The sequence below is a fragment of the Rhinolophus hipposideros genome (assembly GCF_964194185.1).
Source record: "Rhinolophus hipposideros genome assembly, chromosome: 13".
Lineage (NCBI taxonomy): Eukaryota > Metazoa > Chordata > Mammalia > Chiroptera > Rhinolophidae > Rhinolophus > Rhinolophus hipposideros.
Genome location: NC_138059.1, coordinates 50849224 through 50877040, shown reverse-complemented (window position 1 = coordinate 50877040; position 27817 = coordinate 50849224). Strand labels below are relative to the sequence as shown.

General features: G+C 36.7%; 1 protein-coding gene and 1 pseudogene across 10 annotated transcripts in view; one reads left to right on the top strand and one right to left on the bottom strand.

Moving 5' to 3' along the window:
- The window catches only part of ATP6V1H (ATPase H+ transporting V1 subunit H), a 241057-nt gene that overhangs the window by 176880 nt on the left and 36360 nt on the right, over window positions 1-27817 (top strand). For all 9 annotated transcript variants that reach the window (XM_081070986.1, XM_081070992.1, XM_081070988.1 and 6 more), the window contains one exon: window positions 19027-19140. In XM_081070986.1, the coding sequence (XP_080927112.1) occupies window positions 19027-19140 (114 nt within the window). The remainder of the gene's footprint in view (window positions 1-19026; window positions 19141-27817) is intronic.
- Window positions 20427-21066, bottom strand: LOC308506876 (glutamyl-tRNA(Gln) amidotransferase subunit C, mitochondrial-like; annotated as a pseudogene). Its single transcript has one exon. The product of its transcript is annotated as a glutamyl-tRNA(Gln) amidotransferase subunit C, mitochondrial-like (transcript).

The following is a 27817-nucleotide window of genomic DNA, read 5'->3' as shown; positions in this document are numbered from 1 at the left end:
CTCTCTTGAGTGTCTATTATATGTTTTTCTTTGTGGTTATCATGAGGCTTTAATAAAACATCTTACAGATATAACAATCTACTTTAAGCTGATAACAACTTACCTTTAATTGCATATAGAAACTCTGTGCTTTTACTTCTTCCCCCATATTGTATGTAATTGATGACGTAATTTACATCTTTTTATATTGTGCATACATTTACAAATTAATTAGCTATAATTTTTAATATTATTGTTTTTTTAACTTTTACGAGTATACTAAAAATTAAAGTGATTTATACACCGCCATTACAGTGTTAGGGAATTCTGCATTCAACTACATATACGTGTATTACCTTTACCAGTGAATTTTATCCTTTTACATGTTTTCGTGTTGTTATTTAGTGCCCTTTAATTTCAACTTGAACTCTCTTTAGCATTTCTTTTTCTTTGCTTTGAAGTTTTTTTTTAAAAATTAGTTTCAGGTGTTCAAAACAATGTAATAATTAGACATTTATACCCCTCACAAAGTGATACACCCCCTTCTCCCCCAATCTACTACTACCCATCTAAAATTATACATAGCTGTTACAATTCCATTAACTATATTCCCTATTCAGTACTCCACATCCCCTGACTCTGTATACGTGTGTGTGTGTGTGTGTGTGTGTGTGTGTGTGTGTGTGTATTTAATTATAGTCGACATGCAATATTCAACTTCAGCTTCAGGTGTATAGCACAGTGCTCAGGCATCTACACAGTCTATGAAGTGGTCTCTTTAATAAGTCCATTGCCCATCTGACCTCCTAAGTAATCTTTACAATATTATTGATTATATTCCTCCACCTGTGTTTCATATCCCCATGACAATTTTGTGACTACTAATTTCCGCTTTCCAATCCCCTCACCTTCTCCCTCATCTTCACCCTTCTTCCCACTGGCAACCATCAGTTTTCTTCCCCCTATATCTCTGAGTCTATTTCTGTTTTGTTTGTTCATTTATTCTGTTCTTTAGCTTCTACATATAAGTGAGATCATATGGTATTTGTCTCTCTCCATCTGACTTATTTTACTTAGCATAATATTCTTCATCCATGTCATTGCAAATGGTAAGATTTTGTATCATACTATCTGACATCAAAACATACTACAAGGCAATAGTAATAAAAACAGCATGGTATTGGCATGAAAGCAGACATATAGATCAATGGAACAGAATAGGGAGCCGAGAAATAAATCCATGCCTGTATGGTCATTTAATCTATGACAGCAGAAGCAAGAATTTACACCAGGGTAAAGATAGTCTGTCTAATAAATGATGCTGGGAAAACTGGACAGATACATGCAAAAAATTAAGCTGGACCACCTTTTTACACCATATACAAAAATAAATTTAAAATGGATTAAAGATTTAAATGTAAGACCCAAAACCATCAAACTCCTAGAAGGAAATACAGGAAATAAATTTGCAGACATTACCCTTAATAATTTTTTTTATGATATATTCCCCTGGGCGAGGAAACCAAAAGGAAAAATAAACATGTGGAATTACATCAAACTAATTTTTTTTTCACAGCAAAGGAAACCTTCAATAAAAAAAAAAAGGTATCCTACTGAATGGGATAATATATTTGCCAGTGATAATCTGATAAGGGGTTAATATCCAAAATTTATTAAAAACTTACACAACTCAGCACCAAAAAAACAAAAACCCAATTGGAAAATGGGCAGAGAACATAAAGAGACATTTCTCTAAAGAGGACATACAGATGGCTAACAGACATATGAAAAGATGCTGAACATCACAAATCATTAGAGAAATGCAAACAAAACTCACAATGAGATACTACCTCACTCCTGTCAGAATGGCTATCATCAATAAATCAACAAACAAGTGCTGGTGAGGATATGGAGAAAAGGGAACCCTTGTACACTGTTGGTGGGAATGCAGATTGGTGCAGCCACTATGGAAAACAGTATGGAAATACCTCAAAAAAATTGAAAATGGAACTACCTTATGACTCAGCAGTTTCACTCCTGGGTATCTATCAAAGAAATCAAAAACACTAATTCAAAAAAAAATTATATATGTATCCCTATGTTTATTGCAGTGCTATTTGCAATAGCCAAGACATGGAAACAACTGAAATGCCCATTGATAGATGATTGGATAAAGAAACTGTGGTACATATGGAGGTATCTCAGAAATCTGAAAATGGAACTACCCTATGATCCAGTAATTCCACTCCTAGGCATCTATCCGGAGAAATCCAAAACTCCAATTCAAAAATCTGTATGCACTCCTATGTTTATTGTAGCACTATACACAATAGCGAAGACACGGAAACAACTGAAATGCCCATCAGTAGATGACTGGATTAATAAGCTGTGGTACATTTATACAATGGAGTATTACGCAGCCATAAAGAAAAAAGAAATCTTACCATTTGCAACAACATGGATGGATCTAGAGAACATTATGTTAAGCGAAATGAGCCAGAAACAGAAAGACAAGTACCATATGATCTCACTTATATGCTGAATCTAAAGAAAAGAATAAGTGAATGAACTAATCAGAAACAGTTCTGGGGACAAAGAGGAAAAACTGAGGGTTGTTAGATGGGCGGGGTGTGGGGATAAGGGTAAAGGTGAGGGGATTAGAAAACAGTGGGTAACCACAAAATGGCTTAAGGGTTTTTGAAAAATAATTTTGGGAACGTAATCTTTACAATAACGTTGTAAAGATTTTGTAGGGTATCTGATGGACACAGATCCCATTTGGGAGACCACCTCAGGGAAGATGTAGATGCTTGAGCAATGTACTGTACACCTGAAGCTGAACAATAATGAATGCCAACTATAATTTTATATATATAATGTGATGGCTTGGTGCGATGTCAGAGGGATACTGGAAGGGGAGATTGGGGCGGGGGGGTTCACAGTGTGAGGGATATAAATGATGAACGTCGAAGTATTACCTTGTCTTGTGCACCTGAAACTAATAAAATAAAAAGAAAAGAAAAGAAACTGTGGTACATTTATGCAATGGAGTATTACTCAACTATAAAGAGGAATGAAACCCTTTAGCATTTCTTGCAAAATAGGTCTACTGGTGATCTACAGGTCCATTTGAAGAGCTTCGTTAGCTTTTGTTTCTCAGAAAACATCTTCACCTCTCCTTCATTTCTGAACGACAATTTTGCCATGTATAGTATTCTTAGTTGACAGTTTTATTTTTCTTTCAGCAGTTTGACTATATCATCCTGCTCTCTCCCAGCCTACAGCATCTGCTGGTAAATCCACTGATAGCCTCATGGGAGTTCTTTTGTATGTGATGAGTGGTTTTTTTTTTCTGCTTTAAACTGCTTTCTTCATCTTTTTAACATTATGGTGTGTCTTGGAGTAATCTTTTTTGGGTTCCTCTCGCTTGGGATTCTTTCAGCTTCCTGTACCTTGATGTCCATAGCTCTCCCAAGATTTGGGATATTTTTGGCTACTATTTCTCTTCTCTTCTCTTCTCTTCTCTTCTCTTCTCTTCTCTTCTCTTCTCTTCTCTTCTCTTCTCTTCTCTTCTCTTCTCTTCTCTTTTTAATTAAAGTTTATTGGGGTGAAAATTGTTAGTTAACTTACATTGATTTCAGGTGTATGATTCTGTAATGCCTCATCTATATCTCACATTATGTGTTCACCACTCAGAGTCAGTTCTCCTTGCATTACTATATATTTGACCCAATTTCCCCTCTTCTAGAAGCTCCCTCCTGCCTTACCATCTGGTGACCACTAAACTGTTGTCTATGGCTATGAGTTTTTGTTTCTTCATTTATTTGTCTTGTTCTTTTGTTGTTTTCAGTTTTATGTGCCACATATCAGTGAAATCAATAGTTCTCGACTTTTTCTGTCTGACTTATTTCACTTAGCATTATTATCTCAAGATCTATCCGTATTGTCGCAGATGGTACTATTTCATCTTTTCTTATGGCCGAATAGTATTCCATTGTGTATACATATCACAACTTCTTCATCCATTCATCTATCGAAGGACACTTTGGTTGTTTTGGCCACCGTAAATGAATCTGCAATGAACATTGAGGCACACATGTCTTTCTGGATAAATGTTTTCAGATTTTTTGGATAGATACCCAGGAGAGCGATTGCTGGGTCATATGGTAATACTATTCGTAATTTTTTGAGGAACCTCCACACTGCCTTCCATAATGGCTGCACCACTCTGCATTCACACCAACAGTGTATTTCAACAGAAGGTTCCTGTTTCTCCACAGCCTCTCCAACACTTGTTACTATTTGTCTTGTTGATGATAGCCATTCTGACTGGGGTGAGGTGATATCTCATTGTGGTTTTTATTAGCATTTCTCTGATGATTAGTGATGTTGAGCATTTTTTCATATGTCTATTTGCCATTTGTATGTCCTCTTTGGAGAAATGTCTCTTCAGGTCCTCTGTCCATTTTTCAATCGGGTTGTTTGTTTTTTTGTTGTTGACTTGTATGAGTTATCTCTATACTTTGGATATTAGCCCTTTATCAGAGGTGGTGTTTGCAAAAATCTTCCATTCGGTTGGTTGCCTCTTTATTTTGTTGATGGTTTCTTTTGCTGTGCAGAAGCTTTTTTGTTTGATATAGTCCCATTCATTTATTTTAGCTTATTATTCCCTTGCCTTTGAAGTCAAATTCATAAAATGCTCTTTGAACCCAAGGTCCATAAGTTTAGTACCTATGTTTTCTTCTATGCAGTTTATTGTTTCAGGTTTTATGTTTAGGTCTTTGATCCATTTTGAATGAATTTTGGAGCATATTGACATTTACAGTATTTTCCCTAAAATAAGACCTAGCCAGACAATCAGTTCTAATGCATCTTTTGGAGCAAAAATTAATATAAGACCTGGTATTATATTATGTTATATCCAGTATTGTATTATATCATATTATATTATACCTGGTATTATATTATATTGTATTATGTTATATTAAACCCAGTCTTATAGTAAAATGAGACCTGGTTTTGTATTAATTTTTGCGCCAAAAGATACATTAGAGCTGATTGTCTGGCTAGGTATTATTGTCGGGGAAACGTGGTATGATTTTGACTTCTTTGTCGAAAATTATCTGTCCTTATTTATGTGTGTTTATTTCTGGGTTCTCAATTCTATTACATTTGTTTGTGTGTCTGTTTTTCTGCCAATACCATATACCATACTGTTTTGATTATTGTTGCCCTGTAGTACAAGCTGAAGTATTTCATCAGGGAGTTTGATACCTCCAGCATTGTTCCTTTTCCTTAGGATGCTTTGGCTATTCAGGGTCTTTTGTGGTTCCATACAAATCTGATGATCTTTCATTCTATGTTTTTTAAAAAATGCCATTCAGATTTTGATGGAGATTGCATTAACTCTGTACATTGCTTTGGGTAATATGGCCATTTTTACTATGTTGTTTCTTTCAATCCATAAATATGGAATATCTTTCAATTCTTTTGTGTCTTCTTCAATTTCTTTTAAAAATGTTTTATAGTTTTCAGCATATAGGTCTTTCACATCTTTGGTTAAGTTCATTCCTAGGTATTTTATTCTTTATGCTGCAATTGCAAAAGGAATTGTTCTTTTTTATTTCTTTTTCTGAGATTTCATTGTTAGTGTATAAGAATGCAATGGACTTTTGTACTTTGATTTTGTAGCCAGAAACTTGACTATATTCATTTATTGTTTCTAATAACGTTTTGGTGGATTGTTTAGGGTTTTCTGTATATAGCGTGATGGCATCTGCAAAGAGTGACAGTTTAACTTCATTCCCGATTTGGATGCCTTTTATTTGTTTCTCTTGCGTGATTCCTCTGGCTAGGACTTCCAATTGTTGAAAAGCAGAGGTGATCAGGTACAGCATTGTCGTGTTCCTGAACGAAGAGCAAAGGGCTTCAGTTTTTTCATCAATTGTATTAGCTGAGGGTATGTCATATGGCCTTTATTATCTTAAAGGGTTTTCCTTCTATACCTGCTCATTAAGTGTTTTATTCATAAATGGATGTTATATCTTGTCAAATGCTTTTTCTGCATCAATTGATATAATCCTATGATTTTTGTCCTTTATTTTGTTTATGTAGTGTATCACATTGATGGATTTGTGTATGTTGAACCATCTTTGTGCCCCTGGTATGAACCCCACTTGGTCATGATATATGATATTTTAAATGCATTGTTGCATTCGATTTGGTAGAATTTTGTTTAGGATGTTTGCATTTGTATTCATCAGAGATGTTGGTCTGTAATTTTCTTTTTTTGTGTTATCCTTACCAGGTTTTAGTATTACGGTAATGTGGCCTCAGAAAATGAGTTAGGGAGTACTGACTCTTCTTCGGTTTTTTTTGGAAGAGTTTGAGCAGGATTGGTATTAGATCTTCTTTGAATGTTTGGTAGGAATTCACTAGTGAAGCTGTCTGGTCCCAGACTTTTGCTTTTGAAAAGATTTTCGATGACTGATTCAATTTCCTTACTGGTGATCAGACTATTTAGATTTTCCAATTCTTTGTGATTCAGCCTAGGAAGGCTATATGTTTTTGAGAACTTTTCTATTCCTTCTAAGTTATTGAATTTGGTGGCATATACTCCTTCAGAATATTCTTGGATGATCCTTTTTATATCTGTGGTATCCATGGTAACTTCCCCTCTTTCATTTCTGATTTTGTTTGTGTATTTTTTCCTTTCGTCTTAGTGTAGCCAAAGGTTTTTCAATTTTATTAGTCTTTTCAAAGAAGCATCTCTTTGTCACATTGTTTTTTTCTATTGTCTTTTTGTTCTCTAATTCATTTAGTTCTCCTCTGATTTTTATTATTTCCTTCTGTCTGCTGACTTTGGGTTTCATTTGTCTTCTTTTTCTAGTTCTTTCAGGTGTAACATGAGGTTAGTTATCTGGGTTTTTTCTACTTTCTTGAGATAGCCTGTAATATAAATTTTCTTCTTAATACTGCTTTCGCTGTGTCCCCAGAATTTTGGTAGGATGTATTTTCATTCTCATTTGTTTCTATGCATCTTATGATCTCTCTTCTTATTTATTGTTTTATCCAGTCGTTCTTTCAAAGTATGTTGTTTAATCTCCACATATTTGTGGTTTTTCTTGCTGTCATTTTGCAGTTGATCTCCAATTTCGAATCCTTGTTATCAGAGAATATGCTTGGTATGATTTCAGTCTTCTTAAATTTGCTGACTTTAGTTTTGTGTCCCAACATATGGTCTATCCTTGAGAATGTTCCATGTACACTAGAAAAGAATGTGTAGTCTGATGTTCTAGGATGAAGTACTTTCTAAGTGTATTATGTCCATTTCATCTAATGTGTCATTTAGGGCTGCTATTTCTTTCTTTATTTTCTGTTTGGATGATCTATCCAAAGCTTGCAATAACGTAGTTAGGTCCCTTATTATAATTGTGTTTTGGTCAATCTTCCTTTAGTTCTGTTAGTAGTTGTTTGGTATATTTCGGTACTTCCTGATTGGGGCATAAATATTGATGACTGTTATGTTTTCTTGTTGTACAGTCCCCTTTATCGTTATGAAATGTCCATCTTTGTCTCTTGTTACCTTTTTCACCCTGAAGTCTGTTTCATGTGATATCAGTGTGGTTACACCTGATTTTCTCTGGATACCATTTGCTTGGAGTGTCAATTTCTTGGAGTGTCAATTGAGTCTATACTTGTCTTTGTAGCTGAGATGTGTCTCTTGCAGGCAGCATATGTGTGTTCAGGTTTTGATCCAGTCTGCTACTCTATGCCTTTTTGTTGGTGAGTTCAGTCTATTTACATTTAGGGTGATTATTGATATATGAGCGTTTCCTATCATTCTATTTTTGGTTTTCTGGTAAGACTTTGTCTCCATTGTTTCTTTGCCTTTTTGTTGCTATCTATTATTTCTATGGATTTTCTTAGAAAAATGGTATTCTATGATTTTTTTCCCCTCTCTTTGTTCTTTTTTTATGTTATGCCTTTCAGGTATGGATTTCTTTTTTTTTTTTGCATGGTTAATATTAAGTTTATGTAAAAGATAGTTTCATATTTAGAGTATTCCATTTTCGTCAGCATGCTTACTTTCTCAATTCCCGTATTCTAGTTCAGGCCTTTACTCTCCCCCCTTTTATGTTTTTGTTGTCACAAATTATCCCTATTTATGCTGGTTGTACAGTCTCCTTCAGTGTATCTTGTAGTGCAGGTTGTGTATTAAAAAATTCTCTCTCAGGTTTTGTATGTATAGAAAGGTCTGTATTCCACGTTCACATCTAAAGGATATCTTTGCTGGGTATATTATTCTTGGCTCCTAATTTCTCTCTTTCAATAGTTTGAATATTTTATTCCACTCCCTCCTGGCTTGTAGAGTTTCTGCTGAAAAATCTGATGATAATCTAATGGGCTTTCTTTTGTAGGTTACCATCTTCTTTTTACTGGCTGTCTTGAGGATTCTTTCTTTGTCATTAATTTTTGACAGCTTCAATACAATGTGCCTTGGAGAAGGCCTGTTGTGACTGAGGTAATTAGATCTTCTATTTGTTTGTTGGATTCGAGGCTCCAGTTCTTTCCAGAAGTTTGGGAAGTTTTCATTGACTATTTGTTTGAAAACATGCTCTGTTCCCTTCTCTTTTTCTTCTTCTGGTATGCCCATTAGTCTTATGTTTTTCCTCCTGATGGTGTCAGAAAGTTCTCGTAGAGTTCTTTCGTTTCTTTTAAGTCTCAAGTTCTCTCTTCCATCTATGTCATTTCCAGATTTCTCTCGTCAATGTCACTGGTTCTTTCCTCCATCTGGCCAACTCTACTATGTAAGCTGGCTTTTTCATTGTTCATTTCTTTTACTGAGTTCTTAGTCTCCAGATATTCTGTTAGGTTTTTAAATTTTTTTTTCTTAAATTTCGATCTCTTTGGTAAAATGTTTATTTTCTTTGATTGTGTTTCTGAGTTCATTAATCTGCCTGTCTATGTTTCCTTGCATCTCACTGAATTTTTAAAAACTGCAATCTTGAATTCTCTGTAATTTAAGTCACATATTTCCATATCTTTAACTTCAGTTCATGAAGACTTTTCAGTTTCTTTCTGAGCTGTCTTGTTACCTTGGTTATTTATGGCAATTAATGAATTATTGTTTCTCTTCCTAGGCATCTACAGGAGTGGGTTCTGCACCAGGTTGATAGAAAGAGGTGTTTCTTTTTTTTTCGTGTAGGTTTTGGTAGAATGTGTTATTTCTCTCAGACTGCTGTCTTTTATTCTCTCTCACAGTGTAGTGTTATATTTTCTCTGCACTGTTCAGGCTTCTTACACAATGGGGAGATATACTGGAAGGTGTGTTCTCCTCTGTGAACAGTTCACCTGAGTCACCGTGCACCGTCTCTGTGGGGGGATCTGGAGAGCTTCTGAAGTTCCAAAACTGTTTCTGCACCAGATTCTGAGCCTGTGTGTTTCAGTGACTCTGTTTACTCCTGCAGAGATTTTTCAGACAGTTGGGGCCAGGGGCAGGGTGGGTCGTAAAATGTTGCCCAGAGCAATGACAGCAACCATCACCACAGCCAGTCTTGTACCCATGGCTCCCTCCCCTTTGCTGGAAGTAGTTGGGCTGCAAGTCTGTAGCTGCGGGCCATAGTTCTCAGAACTGCAAATATTCTGTTCTTTCTGTCTGACATTGCTACCATTCTGCTTCTAGCACTGGGAGGATCGGGGTGGGGTGAGCTTTGGGAGGGTGTGGAGGAAGGCAGCTAGGTTCAGTGCTTAAACCTTCCATTTGGCAGGCTTTTTGCCCTCTGACAGCAGTGAGGGCTTAAGTGGCTGTTTTCACCCTTCTTCCAGTTTTTGCTCCCGAGTTCTCTGCTGTGAGTGTTGGGTTTAGCCATGTTATATGTTGATCCCTGAGGTGGGACTGTGACCCATAAGCGGAGCACTAACAGTCAGAGTTCTTCCCTCTTCTGTGGCTGCAGCAATTCCGGAATGCAGCGAGCTCGGAGCTCTGAGCTGCGGTCTGCTTCCTGTGCCTGCACAGCCTGTGTTGCTGCGCTTCCCTCTTCCCTCCTCCTCTGCTCACCCAATATGCCCACGTTTAGGTGATTTTAGTTGTGGGCCTCTTAGTCTTGCCTGTCTGCTGCACAAGGAATCCTTTGTTGAATTATAGTTGTTCAATTTATTGTAAATGCCATGGAAGATTTCAAGAGACTTACCTCACAGCACCATTTTTAAGACGTAATGCGGTTATTATTTCTTTAAATAAGCTTTCTGCTCCCTACCCTGTTCTCCTTCTGGGAATGCCATGATGCAAATGTTCACTTACTTCATGGTGTCCTATAATTCACGTAGGCTTTCTTCACTCATTTTTATTCTTTTTCTTTTGGTTCTCTAATTTTGCTAATTTCAAATGATCTGTCTTTAAGTTCACTGATTCTTTTGCATGGTCACATCTGTTGACTCTCCATTTTTCAGTTCTGTCATTGTATTTTTCAGCTTTATGATTTCTGTTTGGTGTTTTGTATGGTTTCTATTTCTTGATAAACTTGTCGTTTTGTTCATGCATTGTTTTTCTTATTTTGTTTAAATGTTTATCTCTGTTCCCTCGCCTTTCATTGAGTTTTTGAAAGACAATTATTTTGAATCCTTTGTCAGGAAATATCATAGATCTCTATTTCTTTGGTATTGTTTACTCAAGCTTTATTAATTTTCTTCGGTGGTGTCAATTTATCTGGTTCTTTGTGATCTGTGTAGGTTTGCATTGGTGTCTGTGCATTTGAAGGAGCAAATACCTCTTCTAGTCTTTAAAGACAGTTTTCAGTATATGCTGACCTCCTGTCTCCTCCCTGGGCTGATCGGATTACCTCCAGAATTGCATTTATACCGTATTGGAGCTGGTTGCGATGGTGCTACTAATATCTACTAATATCTACAGTGGGGTCCATGGTTGGCAGGTTTGTTATTGGGGTCTCAGGTGGGCTTGGATCCTGTCTGGTCCCAGAAGGCACGGTAGTATAGAATTGAGGGGTGTTTGTGTGGGGAGATTTCGCTCACCTTTCTGCACTTCTTGCACATTGAGGCACTGAATAAATTCCCTTTTCAAAGAGCTATGTCTGCCTTGGAGCAAAGGGCAGGCATGTTTATTGCCCATAATGAGATTAAGGTTCCTGAAGATCAGGTTTCCTCCTTTGCCCACTGTGTGTGCAGGGCTCATTTGGCTCTCTTCACATTTTCCTGTGCCAGTTGAGTCTTGGGGAACCAAAACAAAATGCTAATATTCTTGCTACCATTATTGCTATGAGTAACAATCTATCATTTTTCTCTGACCCGGGAGTCTTGTGCCTTCTACCAGCATCCATGAAACTACGGCAGGTTTACTTGTTAGCTTACAAGTAAGATAAAAGCTAAAATCTTTCATAGTCCTTGACAATGTGATATCAAGAACCATCTGACATTAATACCATTAAAACATAGCCTATTTTATTATGGAAAAATTGAAGACCTAAGTTTTACGTTTATATAAATGTAGGTATTAGCCAAGGTCCCTAACTCATCCAAGATATATTTAACATGCCAAACAGATAGGAAGATCGATGATTGATAAAGCCTTCTTAGATGTATAAATGGGCTTATCTACAGTACTTCTGGAAAAGGAAGGTAAAAAGGAAATCTAGATAAAATATCTTAATTCTAAAAACCATAAAAATGAAAAGCTTATTTAAGAACTTACTTTTTCACAGTACTGACTTATTACATCAGGAGCCAGCTAGTGTTTCAGATGTATATTTTGGATACACTGTTTGCACCACATGTACTGTCTAATCAGAAGCCTGTTATGCCTTCACAAAATCCACTTCTACTGCCCCATCCTTTTTTCCCTTCCCTACTTCTTCCCCTATTATGGATTATCTGTCATGCCATGGTTTACCCTCTGCAGACTCCCTACCGCTGGTATCATCCACTGCACTCAGTCTTCAGTGCTAACACAGTTCCTAAAACAGTCTCATGTTACATTTTTTTTCTTTGCCCTTCCAGTGACTTATATGGACCCATGGACAAGTATATTCATTCTTTATTCTGAAGCCCCTAAATAGTATATCTCAGAGTAACTTAAATTCTATGCAATCTCCTGCTCTTTCTTTGAGATATGTTTTCAAATTATTTTCTCCTCATCATATAGCCCCTTGAAGGCTCTCATTCTCTTTTGCCCTTCTTGAAAAAAGGTAGCATTTTCTCTCTGTGAAGTCATTCCTGTCTCTCCCTTCACAGGAGTGTGTCTCCAGCTTAATAGGTCTTCACTGGGTTTGCAGAGCAACAATTTGAAATAAATATTTTAAAAGATTAATTAATACTCAAAAAAATTAATTACAGCTTAAATTATTCTAGAACAGAATGTTTGAGTCATACATAAGTTATGTTCCAAACTCAATCAGTTTTTTTCGTATTCTTTATTGCTACTAAATTAGAAAATGCTAACTCATTACTGTAAGTTGGCAGGAATGCCTACAAGAGTTTAAAGTCTCTTGCAGATAGTTTTTGATATTATGATCACATGTGGACCCAGAAAGACTTCTCACTAAAGTCTACTTCAGTATTTCATCAGTCACAAAGTTGACCAGCTGTTCTATGTAAAAGCAAGAAAACTGAATATTGCCACTTGTGAGATACAGGCAAAAAGATTCCCAGCTTACTCTGTGGTTGCATTCAGCCATGTTACAGAATTTCTTTAAATTCATTTAACGAAATGAAAAAAAGTGGGTGTGGTTTTTAATTATAGTCTTCATTATGTTTTTCCTCTATGAATAAAGTAAAAACATTTAGATTTGGAAAAAGTTAAACTTACAGTGATGTATTCATTTTCACAGCAATTCAGTCATCCTAAAAATTATTTTGGTATCACAAATTTGATGTTGATAATTGGAACAGGAGATATTTTTATGGATGTTTTTAACCATATTCAAGGTAATGACTATTGTTAAGTTGCTTAAAATAGTGGAAAGAATGCTTACTGGTATTATCAGTAAAAGTGCTGACTCATTCATTAGAAAGCCAGTAATGATCATTTTCAGAATGTTGTCTCTTTTTGAATTTTGTCTCTTTTTCCATCTCAAACAGTAAAATTTACCAATTGACAAAATTTTGTATCAAAAATATTGAAGACTACAGGTCCAGTGATAAAATTTTAGATACTAAATATCATATTTCCTGTTTATCACACTCAGAGTTGTTTCAGTATTCAGATTTACATAAACGATATTCAAAATGGAGTCCTATTCACTATTGTTTTACGTATTTGTGATTTTCATGACTCCTTTTACAATTCAGAGAAGCGCTTTTGATCCATTAACCTGTTTTTGTAAATTCAAGTGGTGAGCATAACACGACAGTAATTGCTCCCCTCATTGTCAATTTCATAATTGTCCTCAATAAATGCAAATAACATGAAAATACACTATCCAAATGAATTTATCCTACCAACTGTACTGGCCTATTCAGTTCTTGTAAAGGACCCATAAACTTTAAGATTATAACATGATCTCCAAGAAACAAACACAACTTATCATTAGCCTTACTTTTCACATGTACATGGTGTATGTGGATAAAACTGTTCCAGTGCTTTCTCCTCTGAAAGCTGTGACCTCTTAGGCTTGTGCCACTGTCAGACACAGTCCAGTGTCCTGCCAACTGCAGGGAATACACTCCTGCCTATGCACGTGGCTTCCTTGGCATGTGGTAAGAAGCCATCACCATCTTTTTTTTCTCTGGGGGGCCTTACAGTGTGGACTGTGCCCTCTATAATACACTTACAAATCACCCTCCCCCTACCTGGATTCTTTAACATTTGCAATAGAATTTTTCCTAGGGGATTAGGAATTGTTAGAGTTCTTTGTAAATTCAGCATATAATATTTTCTCACAGGTTGATTTCAATGTCTGATATCTGTAATTGGTCATCTCAGTTGAAAGTGAGGCAGAAGGAGTTGGATATTATTAGTTTGTTATTTACATGAGTACATATCAGTTTCAACAGTTCTAAAAAATTAACATGATTACAAAGATGTTGGGTAAACTGATGTTTCGGGTAGATAATTCATCAGCTTGGGCATATCAATATCTCCTAGTATGGCTATAGATAATTATAATTCTAAGCACATGAGAATAAGGCATGTTGGACCTTGTGACTTTCTTTTTCCTGAATGTTACTCCTTATTTGTATACTTTTCTTTTAAATCTCTATTCTCTTATCATTTCTTCCCATGTCCATCCTATGCTACTCACAATTCTTAAAAGAATTAATAATGGAAAGTGCTAAGACAAGTTACCTGGTAGATAATAAGTGCTATGTAAATGTTTGCTATTATTATTGTTTGGAATTCTAGTAATAATATGCTATAGCAGTTGAGGAAGGGTTACCCTCAGCAGTTTTGCTGTAGTAAAGATCTATCTTTTTTGAAGACTGCTTGTCTTTTAACGATGATATTTTGAGAAACAAACTGGACAATAAAATATAATTGTTATTAATACAGTACATATTAATGTAATAATAAAAGTAATAGGTATTTGATGGGTTCCTTCTGCCTTGAACCCTGGGAACATAGGGTAAACAAAACCATGCATAGTTTGGCCCTCATGGATCTCTCCATATAATGGCGTAAACACGTTTCATACTTTTAAAATAATCATGCAGGTATAAAATTTCAATTCAGATGAATACAATGAAGGAGAGATACATAGTGCCATGAAAAGGGCGTAGCGGGATTAATATAGTATAGGTAGAAAGAAGGCTTTCCTGAGGAAGTGACACTTGAGTCACCAATGCCTTGTAATTCTTTTTCTTGTCTGATTGCTGTGGTTAGAACTTCCAGCATTATGTTGAATAGAAGTGGAGAAAGTGGGCAACCTTGCCTTATTCCTGATCTTAAGGGGAATGGTTTAGCTTTTCCCCATGGAGTATGATGCTAGCTGTGGGATTATCATATATGGCCTTTTTTATGTTGAGATGTGATCCCTCTATTCCCACTTTCTTAAGAGTTTCTATAAGGGGCTACTGGATTTTGTCAAATGCTTTTTCTGCATCTATTGATATGATCATATGATTTTAATTGTTTATTTCTTCCTTGATCTCATTGTTGACCCATTCATTATTTAGTAACATGTTACTCAGCCTCTATGTATTTGTGTGTCTTCCAGTATTTTTTCTGATTTCTGATTTCATAGCACTGTGGTCAGAGAAGACAATTCGTATGATTTAAATTTTCTTAACTTTATCAAGATTTGTTTTGTGGCCTAACATGTGGTCTATCTTGGAAAATGTGCCATGTGCTCTTGAGAAGAATGTATGTCGTGCAGCTTTGGAGTGAAATGCTCTGAAAATATCTATTAAGTCCAACTGGTCCAATGTGTCCTTTAAGGCTGTTGTTTCCATACTTATTTTCTGTCTGGAAGACCTGTCCCTTGTTCTCAGAGGTGTGTTGAAATCCCCTACTATGATAGTGTTACTATTGATCTCTGTCTTTGTGTCAGTCGATATCTGTTTTATATATTATGTGCTCCTACGTTGGGTGCATAGAAGTTTACTAGGGTTATGTCTTGTTGTCGGATCTATCCCTTTATTATTATGTAGTGCCCATCTTTGTCTTTTAATATATTCTTCATTTTAAAGTCTACTTTGTCAGATATAAGTATTGCAACTGCAGCTTTTTTCTCATTTCCATTTGCATGAAGTATGTTATTCCAACCCTTCACTTTCAGCCTGTGTGTGTCTTTTGATCTGAGGTGAGTCTCTTGTATACAGCATATGCAATGGTCTTGCTTTCTTATCCACTCAGCCACCCTATGTCTTTTGATGGGAGCATTTAATCCATTTTCGTTTAAAGTGATCTTTGATAGGTACATAGTTATTGCCATCTTTTAATTTGTAATTAGATTGTTTTCATCTTTCTTCTGTTTATAGAAGCCCTTTTAATATTTACTGCATTGCTGGCTTGGTGGTAATAAATTCCTTTACTTTATTGTTTTCTGGGAAGCTCTTTATCTCTCCTTCAATTTTGAATGATAGTCTTGCTGGATAAAGCAATCTAGGTTGTAGGCCTATGTTTTTCATCACTTTGAGTACCTCCTGCTACTCTCTCCTGGCCTACAAAGTTTCTGTAGAAAAGTCATTAGATTATCTTATAGGAGTTCCCTTGTATGTAACCCGCTGTCTTTCTCTTGCTCCTTTTAGGATTCTCTCTGTCTTTAACCTTTGCCATTTTAACTTAATGTGTCTTGGTGTGGACCTGTTTGGGTTTATCCTGGTTGGAACTCTGTGCACTTCCTAGGCTTGTATGTCGGTTTCCTTCACCAGGTTAGGGAAGTTTTCGGTCATTATTACTTCAAATATGTTCTCGATCTCTTGCTTTCTCTCTTGACCTTCTGGTATTCCTATGATGCACATGTTGTTGCACTTGATGTCATCCCAAAGGTCTCTTAAACCATTTTCATTGTTTTTTATTCTTTTTTCTTTTTGTTGTTCCGTTTGGGTGATCTCTGCTAACTTGTATTCTAAATTGCTGATTCGATCTTCTGCCTCATCTAACCTGCTAGTAATTCCTTCAAGAGTGTTCTTTATTTCAGTTATTATATTCTTCAGTTCTAACTGGTTGTTCATTATGATTTATCTATCTTTCTTTGTGTCATCACTAAGCTCCTTAAACATTCTTATCATCAGTGTTCTGAACTCGGTCTCTGATAGGTTGGTTACCTCTGTTTCATTTTGTTCCAGTTCTGGAGGATTTTTCTGTTCTTTTATTTGGGACATGTTTCTTTCTTTCCCCATTCTGGCTGACTCTGTGTTTGCTTCGATGTATTATGTAGATCCCCTAGGGTTCTTGGGTGATTTTATGTAGTATGTGTACTTTATATTTGACTTGCACTACTTCCCTATTCTCCTGTGCGTGTGCTCCAAAGTTGACCCTTCTCCTGTGTATATTGTCCTGTTAAAGTTGAACTTTAATTGCTTTTGGCTTGTCACTAAGTGGGATTGACTCCTGGGTTGACTAGTTGTGAGCCCTGGCTCTGCCCACAGTGGATAATCTGCTGTCTGAAGGTTGACCGCTTAAATGAGGTTTGGCCTCTAATGGCTCTTGTGCCTGTAGAGAATTCCCTCTGGATGTGACCTGGTAACAGTCTGGTTTGGTCTGGAGTTGGCCTCTGGGTATGTTGAATGTTGTGCCTCTTGGGCTGGGCCCTGGTGTAGGGAAATTTCAGAACAAAGCAAATCACCAATCACAAAATCAACAACAACAACAGAGAAAAAACCGAATACACTCACATGTGAAAACAATCGATAACCCACACTAAACACAGGCAAAAATACCAAAAATACAAGAACAAAACAAAACAAAAAAGCAGCACCAGTCTTGGCTTAAGTCCACCTAATAATCTCCAGGTTTTCCTCTCCTGTACCAAAGAGTCCTCTGTGTCTTGTGTATGCTCAGCCGGTCACCTGGTGCCCAGAGTGAGCCTGGCTCTGCAATTCTAGATGAGTGGGCATATGGGGTCTGGATGGTAGTTTTTACAAAGTCAGTGCAGTTTCTGCTCTAGCCTGCACATATGCACACTGAGAGTAACACAACCAGCCCTGTGCCCAGGTCTCCTGAGTCCTAGGTCACTTCTCTGTGGGTGTGTGTGTGTGGAGGGCGCGAGATTTCTGAGCTGCTGAAAGCCCCAAGTTGCCTCTGCCACCTGTTGCTGACCCCTGGAGTGTCTCCGCAGTTGTAATTGCCCTGCCCTAGGCAGGCTAGATAGGTTGGGGGCTGGGGATGGAGGAGTTTTCCAGCCTTGCATTGTCACACTCCCCCCCCAGCCTCTTCCCTGGGTCACAGCTGCAAACATGTCTTCCCAGATTTTGAGTGCTAGGGCTCCTCTGTAATCGGACACTACTTCTCAGTTCAGTGGCCAGCTTGAGTCTGGAGAAGGCAGGGTTTGATTCGGAGAGTGGGGTGAGGGGCCCAGGTAAGGTATTTATGTCCTTTGTGTGATCTAGGGCCTAGCTGGAGGTCTCAGCTGTGGTTACTGTCTCAAAAATATGCTGCTCTCTGGGTAGGAGAGATCAGCTATGGGATGCAGGGAAAGAGCCCACCTCCTGGCACTTGTGGTTTCTGTTCTTTCCTGTGGCCCCCTGCATCTCTGGAGCCAAGGATGAGGTCCGCGTTTCCACTCCACTCCTCTTCTCTCTTCCCCTGCTCGCCCAATTTGCCCACCTTGAAGTAATCCTTGTAAGAGTCTCTTATCTGTTCTGTGTGATGAGCAGAGAGTCTTTTGATGGGTTATAGATGTTCAATTTGTGGTAAGTTCCAGAGGAGAATTCAAGAAGACCACCTCGCTGCCACCATTCCTATGATGTTGTATCTGTTGTTGTGTTTTGTAATTGTTTGTTAAATAAAATACCTGTACCATTTGTGTTAAAAAAATGAATGCTAAAATTCCTTTATAATACAAAAAACAAGTACCTAAATATAAACAAATAAAAGTTTGAATTAAAAAATTAAAACGAAAGATTTTTTTTTCCCCTGAAAGTTTTGGCCAAAAACATGGGTACACATTATACATGGGATTACATTATACATGGCAGAATACGATAATATTGATCTGATAATGGATTGATCTGATTTTGATCTGATTACGGATACTGCGTGGTATTCAGTATACTGATTTTAAACAAGCTAGAAATACTGGTAATAAAGAAGTTAATACTCAACTACCTGGAAAACTATAGTCTAAAATACTATATTAGTCTGTGAGATATCCAGGTAGATGATATTTGCCTAGATTCGGAAATAAGAATAGCAATTGAATTTCTCATTAGGAAGTCAAAAGAAAATACTTGATTTGGAGACTTTAAATCTAAAATTTAAATCTGTGATTTGGAGAAAATGGTATAAAAAAATACACCTGTTTGTTTACTTACCATATTGTAACTTTTCTTTTTAAAATCCCTTGGCACTTTGGGTTTTGGGCTTTCTGTTGACTAATAGCATGAGTTTGAAAATAATTGCAGTATATTCACAAAGTGGCTTCTGTCCTGCAGGGTTATTGAACAGCTTGGTGGGAAGCAACTGGTGATGAACCACATGCACCATGAAGACCAGCAAGTTCGCTACAACGCTCTGCTGGCCGTGCAGAAGCTCATGGTGCACAACTGGTATGTTTCAGCTTTTTCCTCCCACTCATGCACTTCCTCTCTCATGTCTGAGAGATCTCATTTATCCATTCCAAAAATTCTTATGTTAATGTATGATGAATGATAGTTTTTAAAATCAGTGATTTTGATTACATATCTAGAAATATATTTTAGCAATCCAGAGCAATGACATAACTTAAAAAACAACTACATTAATGTTGTGAAGAAATGTGTGTATATTCAAAGTACTTATATCAAACACAACTCCAGAAGTAACTAAAAGGACCCTTGTGACATAAGTGAATCAATCTTTTTTGGATTTGAATGAAATTCAGTTGGACTATACTGGTTAGAGACTCTATGATTTTGCAAGATGTATTCAGTATATGGTTAACCTTCATGGATTTTTACCAGTTCACATGAAAACACTAAAAGTAATTGATCTATTAAGATTTAACTCTCACATTTCATTCATTATAGCCTCTTGCTTTTGAAATAACCAAAGTCATGTTTTTCTGTCATTTTTTAAAAATAAAAATTACTGACCTTTTTGTACTCACTTTAAAGAAGATAAATTAAAGAGTGACCATTTACATGTAATGGTTAGCTATTTGTATACATGATGGTTCATACCAGATTCCTTTTGCCATTGAATTTTCAGCTGTAGGTTGAAGGATCGGTGCTTTCTGCACTTTTTTGAATAGTTCAAATGCCTCTCTATTCCCCACCTTGTGGAAGGATACTTTAATGTTGGACTATTTTTGTCAAGGCACAATGAACAAATATACAAAGTTATGATGAAGCAATACAGTGTATGTTTAAAAAAAACAATTATTACAGTAAAAGACACATTACCATTAATCCCCTTCAAAATACTGCTCCTTGCTTCAAACACGTTTAATTCTATTTTTTTTTTGTCTCCCTGCTCCTTTATTATATATATGTGGTAAGAATATGTAACATAAGATCTCTCCGCTCAGCACATTTTTAATATACAACAAGTATTGTTAGTTAACACCAGGACTACTTTTATAAGTTCTTTTCAGAAAGAGAAACTGTAGGTATGGCTATATAATCACTTTATGGGATGGTGTGTGGTTCTAGGTTAGGGGTTCCCAAGCTGTAGTCTGTTTCTTCAAATCTTAGCAGAAAGCCCTCTGTTCAGAACAAAGTGGATAACCAGGAACAAATTCAAATGTGTTCAGTAAAGATAAAAGGCTGCTCAGGTGGACAGAAACAACAACTAAAAAGGACAGCTCAGGTTGTCACACAGTGATCAGATGCAATGGTCTAACAGTCACATCGATAGAAAAATTCACTTAAGTGCAGTCTGGTAGACAGTCTTTGGGAGGCAATAAAGGGGGATGTTTTCCGAACAAAGGGAACAACCTGTGAGTAAATACTTGATCCATTTCCTTGGAAACTGACAATGCCTTTTCCATTAGCATCAGAAACTCACTGCCTTGTTTGACCTAGGTATTTCTCAATTCTGTCTTCAGAAGAGTTAGTTAATGTGTTCAGAGGGTACCCCTTCCCAGAATAGCTACTCAGTGATGTGAGAAGGGCTCTTGTTCATCCAGCTTTGGCAAAGGGATATTACCTGGAGGGGCCACAAAATACTCCTCGATGGGAGTTTTGTAGTACTTCTTCTGCACAGTTGCCTTCTACCACATTGTCGGGTCTCAAGTATAGACATCTGTCCTCCAGTACTGACTCCATGGGCGCCACCCCATCCGTGTCCACGGCGTGGAGCCGGTCTGCAAAGGCGATGGCTTTCTCCAGCCGGGCCACTGCCTCTTGGCTGCCGAAGTCCACAAGCGCTAGACGCTCCAGGTGCTCAATCACCTCGGCCGTGATGCGGCCACTTCCCTGGCGATCTGCCTCGGAGGTGAAGCCCCCGCGCCTGCCCGCCTGGGTCCCAAGGCCCAGCCACGCAGCCCGCCACGTTTAATTCTATTGTTCTTGCCACTTTCTGAAGTGGTTCTGGAGGTCCTCTTTTATGAGTGTCTTTAGTTTTCGCTCTCATGGCTGCCTCGATGTCCTGAATCATTTTGACTTTCGGAAAGAGCCAGAAGTGACTAAGTTGGATCAGGACATACCATAATGTTTTTATTTGACAGAAATTGCCATATACCAGAGGCGATGTGTGACACAGCATTGTCATGATGGAGGATGATTTATGGCATACTTTAACCCTTTTGCCGCGATGGTCAGATGTATCCAAATGAATATTTCCATAAATTTTTATACATAAAAATAATGTCATTTGCATACAAAGCAGCTCAAGTTGTTGTTATTAAATGCATAAAATAGTCAAAATATCAACTTTTTGTTTTTTTGTGTATTTCTGACACACTTTGGGGAAAAAAAACTTGATATCAACACAGGAAAACAGTTAAAACACACCTTCTCTCAACTATAGCTCACACCCAACTGACTGCACCAAACAAGTTGAAACTTGTCACACACTGTTACAAAGATTTGACATGCTATTCCCTATATTGAAGATCCCTGCCATTCCATTGAATGGCACTCTATAGTAGCATTCGCCTTATTTGTTGATCACAATGGAAAGGCTCCCTGTCACATATCGCTTCTGGTATGGCAATTTACGTCAAATCAAAACATTACAGTGTGTCCTCATCTACCTTATTCACCGGACCTGGTACTATGTGACTTCTGGCTCTTCCCCCAAGTCAAAATGACCATGAAAGGTAAATGTTTTGAATCGATTCAGGATACCAAGGCAGCCACGACAGCGCAACTAAAGATACTTACGAAAGAGGACTTCCAGAGCTGCTTTAGAAAGTGGTAAGAATGGTGGGATAAATGTGTTGGAAGCGAGGAGGAATATTTTGAGGGGGATTAATGGCAATGTGTCTTTTACTGTAATAAATTGTTTTTTATTTAAACAGTCACTGTATTTTTTTTTATCACACCTCATATATTGCCTATAACTGACAATAATACTACCAGTTTTTTGAAAGGACTTTGGTACAAAAGAATTAATGTGCATTAGAATATGTGCATTTGAAAGATGCAGGCAAATACAGTATAGGAGAGTATCCAGGAGGTGCTGCTGTGGCATTACATGTTAAATATTATGATCTTGCCACTTAAGCTCTTTCTCATAAATATTGACATTTATGTATTCTTTCAATAACTACTTTTTGAGCACTTACTTTGCACTGTGTAAAGTCCTGGGCTATTGATATGATGAAAGTGGGTGTAACTGTATATAGGATGATTAAAGAAGGCCTCTCTGAATAGGCCCAGACAACTAAGCTGAGATAATAATGGCAAAGAATCAGTCATACATCTCAATATCAACATTGATACCAATGTCACGTCAAAGGAGTACACATATTTATAAGTTTAAGAGATCCCAACATATGTTTACTATTGATCAAAAATCACTTGGTTAAATACACAAATAACATCAGTAAAGAGTATCCAAAAGCAGTAATAAGCTCTATAGAATTTTAACTGTTACAATTGATGTCAAAAGCTCACCAAACTGGGGGAGAACAGTACTGGAAAAGTCATCAATCAAAATCTTGTCAGGTCTGTAGTTGAGAGAAGTTCAGATGTCTTCCACACTGCTGCTTACAAGTTTTCAAGAATGCTGCTGCTGCTGTTGTTGGCATTGTTGTTGTTGTTGTTAGAAACCAAGGTGTCTATAAGCTGCAAGCTGCATATGAGTTTTCAAGGTGTTAACAAACAATCTGAAGAATGTTGCTGTTGTTGTCGTTGTTGTTAGAAGTCTTCTGATGTTATAAGCTGTAAGCTGCATACAAGTTTTGTAGATGCTAAAAAGTTCTCAAGAAGGCTAACTGTGGGGAACAACACTGGAGAGGCTGGGAACCAGCCAGACCTCACCAGGTTCATGGCTGAAACTCAGGACATCTCCTGGTGTTGTAAGCTGAATGTTGCTGGAAGTCTTCAAAATGTTAGAATGATGAGGACTCACCAATGACAAAATGACCAAATGATGAAACAGTAATTATTTACACTGTCAACTGAGGTCTTTCTTATGTATTTTCTCAGATGTACCTTAGAGCCAAGTTTCTTATTCCTGCCTCCCCCTCCAGGAATGGCCAGTTCTGGGAGGGTCCGGCAGTTACTGACATGAATGTTGCCCATTCAGCCAATGGGCCAATTCATCCGGATAAGCAATATCTACTGTTCTTACTTGGGACTATCAACCCAAGGTCTTCCAAAGCCTGGCAACGTGTCTGTCACATCATCCTTATATAACTTAGTTACTACTTCACTTCATCTGCTGATGTGGGCAAAACAGAACAAAGAGGGAATTCTTTCAATCCCTGATCAAGAATTTCATTAACCCTAAGCTAACCATCACCTCACAACACGGACAGAACAACAAACATCATCTCCTATCTCCCCTACTGGAGAGAATGAGACCAAACAGAAAATCTCATCTCATGTCTCCCCTGCTCGGGAGAATGAGACCAAAGGGGAACAGAAAAGCAACCTCATTCCATATCTCTCCTGCTCTGGAGAATAAGACCAAAGGAGGAATTTACTCAACGCCTGATCACAGCACAAAAGTCACCTCACATATAGAAACAGATAAAAGCTAATAGACAAAGCTCACATCAACCAATGAAGGCAAATTTTCTTCCAACATCTTCCCTACAAGACTGTTCCACTGGATTTCCCCCCTTGTTTCACTTTACCCTGAGCCACATTTTTCAACATAAATGATTTAGTAATTTTATATCTCTTGATTTATGTATCTTTCATGAAATTAGTTTAAAGAATGTTTGCATTTAACAGAGTTCGAGACTGTTTCAACCAACGAGCTTATATTTGCCAGGTGTTTTTCTAAAGTTTCTGTGAAACACAATTTCATTTCCCTTTTTTGTTGAAATTAGAGTTGCTGGAGTATTCTTGTTTTGTTAATAAAAATCAATTCCATTTTAATAATTATCTTGAAGAATTTATTGCTGGGTTTAGCTTTTTTTAAAAAAATGTATATTTCTGATGTGAAAGAAAAGAGGTATGAAAGCATATTGACCTTGTCCCTTTGCCAGTGGAGAAAATATTTTTGTTGTTCACATGATTGTGCATTGAAGATGAAACATTTAAAATTTGGATTTTTTTTCTTTGAATTTAGGAACTTGATTTAGTCTCATAGTATATTTTTTGATGTATGAGTACAAAAGGAAAAGTAAATGTCTTTATAGCCAAAAACTGGTTTATTTGCTCTTAATCAATGACTAGCTGAGAGAATAGCTCTCTAATTCCCCTCCTCTCTAATTATGTACCCAGCTATTTTAATTCAATGTTTCAGTTATGGTAAATCCATTTAATGGAGAAGTTAGTTTCAGCATTTTCCTATACTTTCTTTATTAAGGAATTTTCATATGCAGAAAGATTAGAATTCACATGTGACCTATAGATTTTGTTGTGCCATATATTTCTATGGCTCTTTGTGCCACAGAATGAAAATTGCTCAAATAATAGCAATTTATTTCAACATCAGATCAGTATGAGACCAATTAGAGTGCCATAGGAAAATGAATCTTCTGCTGTGTTATCCCCAAATGTAAAAGGACTTTAAATCAATACCTTTATGCAGGTAACAAAGTTGTCTTTATTAAATCATGCTGGTAAACACTGCCTTTCTACTTGCCTAAAATAGAGGTTTCTTTTTTAACCTAAAATGTGGTGCTGGTATTCTAAAGATGTTTCACACCAAGTAAAAAAACATGAAAACACAGTTGACTTTGTTTCCGCTTAGCATTTTGTTTTGATTTAATTAAAATGAGTATTTATAAGTGATATATTTTAGCACTACACACTTAAATAAATTAGTTGAAAGTAATTAAAATATAATCATGGATAAAAGTAAAATAAAAGTCTACCTGAATGGCAAAGCAGCCGCAGCTTTTTCGTGAAAATTTTGCACGTTATCTGTCATTGTTGTTTTGCTTTTAGGCCATGCTTTCAGATTTATAGCACACTCTTGATTTTCTTTTACTTTTGTACCTTAAATGATTTTTAGATTTTTGATATTGCATTATTCCTAGTTTTTGGTTATTAAACTAATTATAATCTTGGATATAAGGTTCACATTTTTTATTGCAGAGATTTTTTTTTGTTTTAAGTAAGTTTAAAATTACATTTTAAGTGTAAATTGGATACTTTTGAAATTATAGAACTGGGCTGTCTCTGGATCTTGATTTGATTTGTTTTAAGGAGTTAAAAATTATGTTTCTTGATAATGTAGAGATGGATTTATCTCTAGCTTATATAATACAGAGTACCCTTATGTATCATATGAAAATACTTAATTCTTTTTCACAATTTTATGATTAATTTCAAAATTATTTTTGTGAATTACAAGTCTAATAGAGTAGCCAGTGTTTCTCCCCTTCCACATGACATCTGTATTTAGATGGAATAATGGATTACAAATGACCCTAAGTGATTTGGAGGGGTAGAGGGGGCAGAATAGAGTTGCTAGGGAGGAAGGGAATGGTTGGCACACTGGTTCCTCCTCAGTACAGGAGGCCTGGGGCAGGTCATTACTACTCACAGCCCTCCTAAATGATACGTGCAGCTCTGATCTCCCTGTAGCCACTGTGCATTCCTGTGTTGCCACATTGTTCTTTTGAGCAGTGCTGAACTTTTATATTCATAAACTTGGTAGAATATATACAAGGTATGATTAAAAAGTACAGTGAATGTTTAAATTAAAAAAAAAATAATTACAGTAAAAGACACATTGCCATTATTCCCCCTCAAAATACTCACCATCGCTTTGAACACACTTATCCCATCTTTCTTGCTACTTTCTGAAGCAGTTCTGGAAGTCCTCTTTCGTGAGTGTCTTTAGTTGTGCTGTTGTATTTGCTTCGATGTCCTAAATCGATTCAAAACGTTTACCTTTCATGGTCATTTTGACTTTGGGGAAGAGCCAGAAGTTGCACCGTGCCAGATCTGGTGAATAAGGTGGATGAGGACACACTGTAATGTTTTTATTTGACAGAAATTGCCATACCAGAAGCAGTGTGTGACATGGAGCCTTTCCGTTATGATTACAACATAGGCTGAATGCTGCTACTGAGTGCCGTCCAATGAAAAGGAAGGGATATTCAATATGGGAAGTGGCACGTCGAACCTTAGTAACAGTGTGTGACAAGTTTCAACTTGTTTGGTGCAGTCAGTTGGGTGTGAGCTACCGTTGACAGAAGGTGTGTTTTTAAATTGTGCTGTAAATCATCCTCCGTCATGACAACACTCCGTGTCACACATCGCTTCTGTGGTATAGCAATTTCTGTCAAATAAAAACATTATGTGTGTCCTCATCCACCTTATTCAGCAGATCTGGTACAGTGTGACCTCTGGCTCTTCCCCAAAGTCAAAATGATTCAGGACACCAAGGCAGCCATGACAGCACAACTAAAGACACTCACGAAAGAGGACTTCTAGAACTGCTTCAGAAAGTGGCAAGAATAATGAGATAAGTGTGTTTGAAGAGAGGGGGCATATTTTGAGGGGGATTAATGGCAATGTGTCTTACTGTAATAAATTTTATTTTGTTTAAACATTCACTATATTGTTTGATCACACTTTGTTAACAGTGACAGTTTACTTTTATATATACCCTCAGTTTATACTTTATAATTTAACATAACAAAGTGTCATCATTTTTTTCCTACAGAATGATTTTAAATGTATCAGCCTCTAATTCAGAAGCAACCATATGTGCATATGGACAGCTCAGGACTTCAAGAAAGAAACACTGAATTTTGTAGGTAGAGGATCTCTTGTAGAATTTTCTATTTGTTTTTAGATTCTTTTCCACCCTCATTTCAAGCAAAATAATGAGTTCTAAGAGTGTTAACCTTCTGTAGATCTTTCATGTGAAGGTAAATAATGTAACAGAGAAGAACTCACCAAGCTATGTGTATGGGTGATACTGCTTTATTCCCTGATGTTTGTATCTGCTTAGGATATTTTAGTTATCCTGTAAGAATATTACCATATTACCATAAGTATAGTGAGTAAAATAGTTACTTATGAACTGAATAGAAGGAAAAGAACTTTTTAGCATTAATAATCACGTTACTAAAACATCCCATGTGATTTTTAATAAACATATAACATTTCCAGATTTAACATTTTCCAAAATTAATTTAGAGAAATGCATTTTCTCTTTCAGTGCCTGGAATTTTCCACATTATCTGTAGGATATTTTTAGTGGAGGAACCTTTGAAAATGTCTTTAAGGACATATCTTTTGTGTATTTTTCAAAAACAAATATAATGAGTTTTAAAAATATATCAAAACCAACTACAAGTAAAAAGGAATCTTTATGGCTGTTGTCTCACTATCAATTGAGCAACTCGGGCCCCTCAGTCTATAGTTGCTTGTACTTTGGTAGTTAGAGATGTTTTGAGGCTGTACTAACTTATTTTTCTGGATACTGTATATCACTTAGTTACAATTGGTTTGGAAATACCAGCAAAACATGAATCTTAGATTCAAAGTACCAGCCTAAATAATGAGCATTTCAACAGTAAAGAAAATAAACCCAGTGATGGATAATAGAGTCTGTGTACTTTATAATTGAATAAAAAAATCAAATTCAGATTTCAATGTAGGTGCATTTCACTAAGATGTTAGTATCTGTAGATCAAGTTTATATTGTGAATTTGTTCAATTA